The sequence below is a fragment of the Castanea sativa genome, chromosome 1, assembly GCF_040712315.1.
Source record: "Castanea sativa cultivar Marrone di Chiusa Pesio chromosome 1, ASM4071231v1".
Taxonomy (NCBI): domain Eukaryota; kingdom Viridiplantae; phylum Streptophyta; class Magnoliopsida; order Fagales; family Fagaceae; genus Castanea; species Castanea sativa.
Genome location: NC_134013.1, coordinates 57,170,629 through 57,182,587, shown reverse-complemented (window position 1 = coordinate 57,182,587; position 11,959 = coordinate 57,170,629). Strand labels below are relative to the sequence as shown.

The 11,959-nt window shown below is 35.2% G+C and overlaps 1 protein-coding gene across 2 annotated transcripts in view; it reads left to right on the top strand.

Annotated features, from left to right (window-relative positions):
- The first annotated feature begins 7,572 nt into the window (after window positions 1-7,572).
- Window positions 7,573-11,959, top strand: part of LOC142613822 (uncharacterized) — a 38,529-nt gene continuing 34,142 nt past the window's right edge. Inside the window, exons 1-3 of one of the 2 annotated variants that reach the window (XM_075786335.1) lie at window positions 7,573-7,839; window positions 7,919-8,063; window positions 9,163-9,281. In XM_075786335.1, the coding sequence (XP_075642450.1) occupies window positions 7,968-8,063; window positions 9,163-9,281 (215 nt within the window). In that variant the 5' untranslated portion in view covers window positions 7,573-7,839; window positions 7,919-7,967. Of the gene's footprint in view, window positions 7,840-7,913; window positions 8,064-9,162; window positions 9,282-11,959 lie in introns of both variants that reach the window. The other variant, XM_075786342.1, reaches the window with a different exon arrangement.

The window sequence follows — 11,959 nt, the reverse complement described above, 5'->3', positions numbered from 1 at the left end:
AGAGGGATAGGTTTGCTAGGGTTTTGAGGGATAGTTTTTTGAATCCTAACGTGAGTCTTCTTAATGATTATTATAGTCTAATTAATGATTATTTGAGTGTAAAAAAAATATAAATTAAAAATGCTAACGTGGAAGTGTAAAAAATATATAAATTAAAAATGCTAACGTGGAAAATTGTGGAGCTAGCAGAGCTTCGGTTATATATACATATAGATTATTGATTTAAGAAATTAACTTTTGTTTGTGTTAAAATTATATAGAAATAGAATGCAATGTGATTTGTTGGTGTAAATATTGATTGTAATGATATTATGTTATGTACGTTGTTGATGTTACAATTATACAGAAATATATGTGCCTAAAATTTGGTACTTGTTATCAATGTGATTTGTGAACTGTTGGTGAATGTATATGGCACATTGTGAATATTGTGGACATACTGCCATAATGGTTGTGTTTTTTCCCTTGATCTTGAATTGGGCTTGTTATAACATTTATGTGAATTTGGATGGTTTAACAAACTTTGAGCATGGCTGTATATACTGATTGTGTTAGAGATCACGGGTGCTATGTTGGTTGACAAGGTGTGCTCTGCCGTTTTCTGTTTATGGTTGTTTTTATATACTGTGTAATCACTAGCATGCTTGCTTACGTATCTCTTAGACCACAATATTTGTGATTTTTTAGATGAAGAAAAAAACCAAAGCAGTAGTTTTTGCCTCAGTTGCATCTATCCTCCTTGTGGGGGTTGCATTGGTAAGCAAATTGCAACGTAGACGACTGCCTAGGGCGCTTTATGTTAATCATGCAGCTAAAAGAGAGCATTACATAAATAGTATTTTGCATAGAAGTGAGAGACTTTGTGTGAGTCAAATTAGGATGAAGCTTATAGCTTTCCACCACTTATATCACATCCTCACTGAGGGGGAGCACATACGCCCAACTATTCACATGTCCATTATGGAGCAAGTGCTAATTTTCTTACACATTATTGGTCATAATGTGAGATTTCATGTAACTGGCAGTCAGTTCCATAGATCGATTGAGACTGTTCATAGATACTTCAAGGTCGTCCTTAGGAGGCTCCCGAAATTATATAGAGCTCTAATAAGACTGCCTAGCGAAGATACATCCCCAGAGATAAGGGATAGCAGAAGGTTCTACCCATATTTTAAAGTAAATATTGCGATTATATATATGTGTAAGTTGTGAAGATTTGTGTAATTTTAAACCATTATGTCTGTCGAAATTAGGATTGTGTTGGAGCAATAGATGGTACACATATTCGTGCATCTATGCCACCTGAAATATAAGAAAAGTTTTGTGGTCGCAAAGATGGAACCACGCAAAATGTGTTAGGTGCCATTAATTTTGACTTGAAATTCACTTATGTATTGGCTGGATGGGAAGGCAGTGCACATGATTCACGTGTGTTAAATGATGCATTTGCTAGGCCAGGGGGATCCTCAATTCTCGAAGGTATTATAGGATTACTTCGCCTTTTTGGTTTATTAATTTAATAAATTTTGTACGTTTTTCTAAGCATAGTAGTGATTTGGTTTTATTTTTGAATATATGTAGGTAAGTATTATCTTGGTGATGCTGGGTATGGTAATAAAAATGAAATTTTGTCACCTTATCTGAGTGTGCGATATTACTTGAAAGATTTTAATGATTGTCCTCCTAAGAATGAACAGGAATTGTTCAACCTCCGACACTCTTCATTGAGAACTACCATTGAGTGAAGGTTTGGAGTGTTGAAGAAACGTTTTCAAGTGTTGGATGCAGAACCATTTTGGCCTTTTGAAACCCAAGTGAAAGTAGTGTTAGCATGTTGTGTGATTCATAACCACATTATGGGGGTTGATCTTGCTGACTATATTATGGAAGCTGCAATGAACCAAGTAGAGTGTAATGGCTCCCAACAAGAAACACAGGCATGTCGGGACTCCATTGAAGACAGTAGAGTGTGGAATGCTAAGAAAGATGAGATATGCCAAGCTATGTGGCCTGATTATACCAGGAGTGGAAAGTAGTACTTTATTTAGATTTCTATGATTGTAATATGTACTGTATTTTTGTTTTATGTGTGGACAAGGTATTTATTATAGATTTCTAGTGGTGTAAGGATAATTATTTTCAACATTACATTGTTATTTCCATTAGTTGTTTCGTTCTGTTTTGCACATCTATAATCGTGGTTGTATGTGTGTTTGATTTGTTGTTCATATGCACAGTAATTACTAAATGCTACTCCCATTATTAAATGCTAGTCCCACTATACAATTATCATATGTAGTAATGTCGAAAGGGAAAGAGAAGGTGGGCAGTAAGCAGTTCCAGTGGTTGCCCCCAATGCACATGACCATGTTAACTGTACTTGCCGAAGAGGCCGTGAAGGACAACAAGCCCTCAAACACCTTTAAGGCCAGCTCCTTTGCTACTACAGCCAAGGCTATATCTGATCAATTTGGGTTCGAGTGTCACTCCTCATATGTTGAGAATCAGGTGCGTACTTTGAGGACCATGTGGAGTACCATTCAAACTCTTCGCAAGAAGAGTGGGTTTGGGTGGGACGATAACTTGAAAATGATCACATGTGATGCGAAGACTTACCAGAAGGAAGTTATGGGATGGCTTCCAACTATATTTTCTTAGTATAAATGATAATATATTTTTTTGGCTTTTATAATCTATGAATTGAGAACAAGACAAGGCTGCTCAAGTACCCTCTTTATATGAAATTTATAGTGTCATTCTTTTTAGGATTCCATTACTTTTACGAATTTTCAAATGTAACTTTCATGTGAGTATCTATTGTAAAATCTGGGGTTAGCATTTGTGCATTTTATTTTTTGTTGTTCTTATTTTCTGTTGTTCAGTTCCCAAAAGTATTATAGGATTACTTCACATTTTGGGTTTATTAGTTTAATAAATTTTGTGCATTTTTCTAAGCATAGGAGTGATTTGGTTTTATTTTTTAATACATGTAGGTAATTATTATCTTGGTGATGCTGGGTATGGTAATAAAAATGGAATTTTGTCACCTTATCTGAGAGTGCAATATCACTTGAAAGATTTTAGTGATTGTCCTCCTAAAAATGAACAAAAATTGTTCAACCTCCGACACTCTTCATTGAGAACTACCATTGAGTGAGGGTTTGGAGTGTTGAAGAAACGTTTTCAAGTGTTTGATGTGAACCATTTTGGCCTTTTGAAACCCAAGTGAAAGTAGTGTTAGCATGTTGTGTGATTCATAACCACGTTATGGGGGTTGATCTTGCTAATTATATTATGGAAGCTGCAATAAACCAAGTAGAGTCTAATGGCTCCCAACAAGAAACACAGTCACGTCGGGACTCCATTGAAGACAGTAAAGTGTGGAATGCTAAGAAAGGTGAGATATGCGAAGATATGTGGTCTGATTATACTAGGAGTGGAGAGTAATACTTTATTTAGATTTCTATGATTGTATTATGTACTGTATTTTTGTTTTATGTGTGGACAATGTATTTATTATAGACTTCTGGTGGTATAAGGATAATTATTTTCAACATTACATTGTTATTTCCATTAGTTGTTTCGTTCTGTTGTGCACATCTATAATCGTGGTTGTATGTGTGTTTGATTTGTTGTTCATATGCACGGTAATTACTAAATGCTACTCCCATTATTAAATGCTAGTCTTACTATACAATTATCATATGTAGTAATGTCGAAAGGGAAAGAGAAGGTGGGCAGTAAGCAGTTTCAGTGGTTGCCCCCAATACACACGACCATGTTAACTGTACTTGCCGAAGAGGCAGTGAAGGACAACAAGCCCTCGAACACTTTTAAGGCTGGCTCCTTTGCTACTACAGCCAAGGCCATATCTGATCAATTTGGGGTCGAGTGTCACTCCTCATATGTTGAGAATCAGATGCGTACTCTGAGGACCATATGGAGTACCATTCAAACTCTTCACAAGAAGAGTGGGTTTGGCTGGGATGATAACTTGAAAATGATCACATGTGAAGCGAAGACTTACCAGGAGGAAGTTATGGTATGGCTTCCAACTATATTTTCTTAGTATAAATGATAATATATTTTTTTAGCTTTTATAATCTATGAATTGAGAACAAGACAAGGCTGCTCAAGTACCCTCTTTATATGAAATTTACAATGTCATTCTTTTTAGAATTCCATTGCTTTTATGAATTTTTAAATGTAACTTTCATGTGAGGATCTATTATAAAATCTGATGTTAGCATTTGTTCATTGTATTTTCTGTTATTCTTATCCCATAAATCATGGGTTATGTCTCTTGTTTCTTAACAACTTTTTTTGTTTATCATTGACATAAATCATCTAATGACATTTATATTGAATTGAATATTGAATTTATGAGTGAAGTGATTATTGCATTGTTATTATACGTTCCTTTCTCCCTTACAGGCACATTGTAAGCATGTCGAGTATTTAAACAAAGGAGAGAGATGTACAATGAGTTGGCCATTGTAGTGGGTAAGGATATGACCATAGGTAGATTTGCTAAGTCATATGTTGATATTGACACAGAGCAAGACCATGGGGAGAGCGCTGAGATGGTGGCTGACAATGGGGAGGAGGGTGTAGTGGATAAGGGGATGAATGTGGTAGGATCATCCACCACTGGGTCCACAATTTTGAAGTCCCGCAAAAGAGGCTGTGCACCTCCCTCTGATGATAGTGTTCTGATTGATCTGTCTAATCAGCTTAAGGAAATTGTTGTGACCTTGAAAGAAATCAACTGGGGGCCTGTTGATTACACTAGTCTTTACTCTGAGGTGATGGCTATGGTGGCAGATGGGTATAGTGAAGATATGCTCGCAACTGCCTTTAACTATTTGTGTGAAAATAAAAAGGCAGCTCGGGGATTTCTGGCCAAGAATGCTAAGCTGAGGAAGTTTTGGATGGATAATTATTTGTTCACTCAACTCTGACTTGTCTGTTTGGTGTTGACTGTGATGGTAGCTTTAGGGATTGTCATCTATTGTAGTACTAGTATTCACCTATCATTGTATAATATATGTGACACAATTATATTATCGATAAGCAGGCTATGTATGTATTTCTAACCTAGGACATATGCTGATGGTACGTATATTTTGTGAACTGTTATGCTCCAAGGGGTAACAGTTGCGTACCTTGAGTGTAGGATGTGCAGTCTTTGGTATTATTGGGACGATACAATTGTCTAAGTTATGTATGTTCACTGTAAGCATGTAGGGCACATATGTACTGTTCATATACCGCGTGTAGGTATCATTTTTGTACACCATGGATGTGTAATGCCAATGGCGAAAGTACATTATGTGCGTTTTGATATAAATATTATGAGTATATTCAGATGTTCTTTGTTGATGTTGAAGTGGATGATTATTTTTGTGCTATTATAGGTTATTCTAGGCAATGCAGGTGTTTCTTTGTAAGGCATTTCATATTTTCTGTAAAATGTTTGAACAAACCAAACATGAGAAAATGAATACGGTAAAATGAATTTCGAGGCAGCCAAACATTGGAATTTGTTTTCTGCCCTATTTTCCATGATGCAACCAAACGACTTGAATGTATTTTCTTTACGGGAAAATATTTTAAGCTCAGAATTGACTTTTCGTTGAACCAAACGCAGCCTTAGGGTCTAATTTTGTGCCACATGTCTCATCTAATCTAAATTTTAAATTTTTGTGCCAAGTTAGTTAATTCAATGTAAAAATTGGAATTCAATTAGAGTTAATTTTGTGCTACATGTCTCATCTAATGTAAGTTTTTTAATTTTTGTGTCAAGTGAGTTAATTCAATATAGAAAACGAGAAGTTCAATATAAAAAACTGTAAAAAACTTATATATATATATATATATATATATATATATATATATATATCCAATGCTAAGAGAAAATTTAATTAGATTTAAAATTGAATTTTGCTTTTGTTAGCTTTTCATACAAATTAAATTATTTAGATTATTTCTGTTATTTTTTCTTTGAACTGATGAGCATAATTTTTATACTGTTTCTATTCAAATATTTTGTATGTCAGGATCTTGAATATAACAAATTATAATTGAGCTAAACGATCCCATGTTCCTATCCCCATTCAATTTAAGAGATACTATTGGATCAATTTATTCTTTTATTTTGTATTGTATTTAGTAAAATTTAAAGGACAATGATTGTGAATTAATATTGTATATGTAGTATTCAATAGTGATTTTAAAAATTATATATATAATAGTAGTGTAATGAGAAAATTTTACATAACCAATATCATTAAAATTGTAAGTAAAAAACTATTTTAGTACCTCCAAATGTCCTGGTCGAACTAATATCCTATGTGTTTTATAATCCAAGCTAACATCAATAGTACCATTGTCAAGAACTGTCGTCCATTTGGGAGGCTGACTCGGTATGGTTGTTTCGAAGAACTAAGAGATTTTTGAATTTCTTCGAGCTGGTAAGTTACGTGTTAGAGGAGAAGAAAAACTTGGAACTCTTTGCTACCTTGGTCTGGACGATTTGGTCCTGTCGAAATACTCTTTGGACCAGCAACAAGTCTTTCCCACTTTCTCAAGTGGCACTTTCAACCTCACAAACCCTTCAGAATTTCACCCAGGCCTTACCGATCCCAAAAATGCAGTCATGCGCTTTGCCTAAATAGCGGGTCAGCTGGACTCCATCATCGTTGATGATCCTAAAGATTAACTTTGATGGTGCCCTGTTCCGTGAGACAAATGAAGCTGGATTAGGAGTAGTTGTTCATGACCACCAAGGAAGGGCGATAGCCTCCATGTCTGAAAAGTTTAGGTTACCATCTTCCTCAGATGAAGTAGAAGCAATGGCAGTTGTTAGAGCTATCTCTTTCGCTCTTGAACTCCATCTACCCTCTGTTATTGTCGAGAGAGATTCAAAGTTGATTATCTCAGCCTTACGAAGGGAAGAGTAGTCCTTTTCTTCCTTTGGCCATTCGATTTCCTTAGTTAAGCAAAACCTATAAGCTTTTTCTTGTATTTTTTTTTCGCACATCCGTAGGTTGGGTAATTCATTAGCTCATAATCTAGTTCAGTATGCTAGACACATTAATGCGCTCACAGTTTGGATGGAGGATGTTCTATCACAACTTCGTCATATCCTTGTAACCGATTTTGGATGATTTTGAATAAATTTTCTTCAAGGTCCGGATTCTCAAAAAAAAAAAAATCATTCTATATTAGTTAATATATAGAGATAGAGATCATTATTAGTAAAAATTATGAAAAATCTTAAATAAAAACTCTATTATATTACATAAAATAAGTTAAAAAATGTTTGCAAAGATGGTTCCTATTTAAAAGAAGATATTAAAAAAAAAAACTTATTTTCCTAATCACAATCTAGTAATCTGCCTAAAAAACAGAATAAAATAAACTAAAATAAAGACAGAATATGAACGTGAACCCAACCGGACAGATAATGATTGGAGTAACGAACCCGCTCGGTCAGTCGGGTATCAGCAATCGAGTACGCATCGCATATCTCCAAAAAGAAAAAAAGAAAAAAAAAAGAATATTAATAATAAAGAAAATAAGATAAATTAAAAAAAAAAAAAAAAAGTTTGGGATTTTGCTTATCTCGAAGCTGTAGAGGAAAAAGAAAACAAAAACAGAAGAAAATTGGTAAAAATTGTATATATGAAGAAATGAAAACGAAAATAAGAAAATAGTTTCTGTTTTGTTGTTAATCATTCACCTCCGTCGGTGAATCGGAGGAGGTCTAGGGCTTCGTGCTTGCTACACTAGATCCTCTCTCTCTCTCCAAAATTAAGGGTTCTGCAAATTCGTCAGGTACAATCTCTCTCTCTCTCTCTCAAATTTTGGTTTAAATTTTGTTTACTGATTTTGTATTTGGTTTTGAAAAGTGAAGGAATTGATGAGATAGTGTTGAGTGAATAAAAAACGAGAGAGTTAGGAAAATGAAGGCAGGGAGCGCTGCTAAGTTGATAGTGGACGCCCTTCTGCAGCGGTTCCTTCCCCTCGCTCGCCGCCGCATCGAAACCGCCCAAGCTCAGGTCTCCTCTCCTCTCTTCTCTTCTCTTTTCATCTCTTCTCTCTACTATATGATGAACAACAACTCAACACCACCACTCCATTTCAATAACTCTATTATCATCATTGCTTATAATAACATGACATGTCTATGTCTAATTCACTGTAACACAATGTTTGTATCTTAAAAGCATTAAGATTTGTGATGAATTTAAATGATAGATACCAACTCATTTGGACTAGCTTTCTTAATGCATACTCTTACATCGAGGTGTGGGAGTTAATTAGGTGAGTTGCTTATAGGAAATTCCAAATTAGGCTGTATTTTGATGCAGCGCGCCGCTAGTTATAGGATGCCTCAACTTGTTTTCCTAAAGGATTCATGTTCATAAGATGTAAGTTTTATGCTGATTGTCAAAAATATTTGGAGACTAACAAGTTTAATCGATCATTCTGAATTTTTTTTAAAACAATATGAATAACCTTGTAGTAGGCAGTCATTCTTTTTTTTTTTTTGAGTTTTTTCTTTGATGGACGCTTGTAATTTGGGTTTTTGATTGTTCTTGTCCCTAGTGTATACTTCCTGTATACTTGGGTGCCATGTTTTTGATATTCTAATAAAGTTTTCTCTTTACTTATCAAAAAAAGAAAAAGAAAAGAATAAGCAATTATTATTATGCATTGAAGTTTCTGCAGAAAGGTAAGATTATTCAGATTTTATTTTTTTGGGATTTTATAGCTTGGTCTCAAACCATTATAGAGGAAAAAGTGTGTTAAGTGGGGTTGCAAGAGATAGAGGGTTCAAAACCCACAAGGTACATTTGTAACTTACCAATAAAAAAAAGGGTTGCAAGAGACATAAACCTTAATTTTTCCACAATTTCATGGCATGTTTCCTAGATTTTCTATAATGTGTGTTTGATATAGATACCAAAGATTTTGTTCTCAATGACCATTCATGTAAAATCTTACCAACATTATTATAGAATTGCATATTCTTTATATATTACCCCATGCAAAACTATGACTTTGAAAGCTGGCCTATGCTGTATTGCTAATATAGATTGATGCTCATCTATTGCATTTTGTATTTCTTCTTCTTGCTACTTGGGCAAATCACAGGATGGACAGTATCTTCGACCGTCAGACCCTGCCTATGAGCAAGTACTGGATTCCTTAGCCATGATTGCACGCCATACGCCTGTACCTCTTCTAGAAGCTCTTCTCAAATGGAGAGAAAGGTGGGCCAGATCCCCATTTTTTTTCCCTTGGTTTTCTTATATTTCTAATACAGTCCATGTTGCTTACTTTTATTTTGTATATAATCAAAGGACAAGAATGACATTTGAACTTTCCCCTTCTTCCTTCTTTGAGCTCCTTTCCCAATGAACTCCACTCCCTGCTACACACTACTCCTTGTGTCACTCTCTTGGTGAATCCAATTTGAAAGTTTATTATTAGTTTATTCTTTACACATGTAGATGAAATGGAAATCTCAAATATATTGTAGGTAAATGACCCAATCTACAGCCCAATCACATTTTCAATCAATATTGGCTCATTATTACTCATTATGACCTTTAAGCCAAGTGCACACTCTTGGCGACCTCCATTTGATGTCATTTGTTGATTTTATTGACTCACTTTGTTTGTGATTGTATTCTTTGAAAAGGGATTGTTCACATCTTATTACGTGTCTTTATCTTTTCCTCTTCTATAAAAATTTTTTCTTACCAGAAAAATAAAGATCTTTAAGCCTGTTACTACTTCAAAGCAAAGGATAAAACTTCGTAGAATCGTATTCGTAGGTAATCAGGGTGTTGAGAATTTCCTCACAAAACAATTCAATGTCATCTGTGAAAAGGAAATATGAGATCTTCATAATCCCCATGTTTTGACCTCCTACATTAAACCCAACAATAAAACCAATTTCTACGTCCAATTCGCACTACTCATGGGTTAGTAGTTTTAAAGGCCACTAGAGTAGTAGGTTGGGATTCCTTATGTCAATTTGCTGGCTTTGGGGTTGGAGATGGCAGAAGAGTTAGATTTTGGAATGATATTTGGTATGGTGAGTCCCTTTTAAATAATATAGCATCACATTTACTCTTGTCGATTGGTGTTGCATGTGGAAGGGTAGTGGGTTACTGTGGATCTCTTATTGCTGCATTGTGCAGTTGGCCATAAACTGTGGTCTATTGTCTTCTCTATTTAGGAGTTATTGTGGATTATGTGGTGTGGACACCAAATTTGACCTATTAATGCTGATTGATTTTGTTGGATTTGATTGATACTATTTGATGGATTTGATTCTATTTTATTTTATTTCTCATATCTCTTATGTAATCTTGTTATGAGTTTTTTTTTTCCCAATGTCTAATGCGATTTTGAGACCTGTTTTAAAGTGTCGAAAATTCACTACTGTAGATAGTTGGTTCTGTTTTTTCTTCTAGTGCCTCATGGTGATTCCAAGCTAACCCATTACTTGGTGTTGGTTCAAAGCAACCTTAGGTATTGATTGCTAGTTTTTATTTTCCTCAAACCCTAGGTAGTGATTAATAGTTTCTATTTTTCTATTTTCATCCTTGGTAGTGATTCCTAGGTTCAGCAATTTTTGTTCTTTTTGTTTCCTCCAACTCTAAGTTCCCTTTTAAGATTTTATTGTCCTCCTGTTTTGGTACGTGTGGTATCTGAGCAAACCACGATCTAGTCTCTAGGAAAGTCAAGAAAGCCACCGTAATTGCTACCCTCCTCAAATGACCATCACAAGTTCACAACATAGTCAACCTCCAAAACCTCAAATCAACTCCAAAAACCTATGCAAAAAAAGAAAAGAAAAAAAGAAAAGAAAACAACCCTCAATTACCTCCAAAGCCAGCTCAAATCCTAATTCCCCATAATTCATTAAGAAACAAAAAACACCCTCACCATTGCCAACCCAATCTTGCTGCAACCTACAATAGAGTGGCAAGACCTATCCTAAACACCCCAACCAGAGATTTTATTTGTCACGAATCCAGAGGGTCCAACTGTCATTCAACTGTGAACCAATTAATGTTGAGTACATTACCCACCCAAGTCATCATTGTCAGCAATAAAAACCACAATCCTACCTCAATGAAGGCCAAACCATTTCAAATCACCTTGAACTCGATCTGGCTTCACCAATTGAGCCCAAGACTTTGACAACACCCTATGACCGAATTCCCAGCTGTGAGGTGACTTGCCTCATGAAGCTAACCACCTCTACTCCTATTGTCATCAAAGTCCCATTCTCAATGCCATCTTTGACTTCTTTACAGGAGCTGCCTAGGTCATGTACAAAAGAAGCCTCCTCATTGCAAAAGACAAGCTATGTCACCCTTTGGTTTTGAAGCTGATGGAGGTTTCTGAAAATTTTTTTTAAGTAAGAAAAATCAATTGAGATTCAAGGGAGCAACTCTAGTACATGGAGAATATACACAGGAGATGCCCAAGCAGTTGGAAACAAAAATAAAGTGAAAATATAAGAAAGGCTAATGAAAGCTCAAGGTATCCAGGAACACTAGACAATCCACAATAGAAAAAGTATTAGAAGTCAAATTCCATTCATATAAGTCTTTAAAAAATAAGAACTTAAAGTCCAAATTTAGCTCCTTTCCCACAAATTAGTGAGCATTTATCTCTCCAAAGTCTCCACATCAAGCATAACAGAACAGCTTTTCAAATCCTCCCATTACCTCTCTTACCAAAATGTCCCTTCCAACATGATAATAACTCCATCGCAGAGACAGACCTTCCCCAAGAAACACCAAGTAAGTAGAAAACTAAGACCATAAATCTTGAGCCACTGCACAGTTGAGGAAAAGATGAGCTGCACTCCCATCATGTCTTTTACACATATAACAACAATTCAAAATAATTTTCCCTCACTTAGATT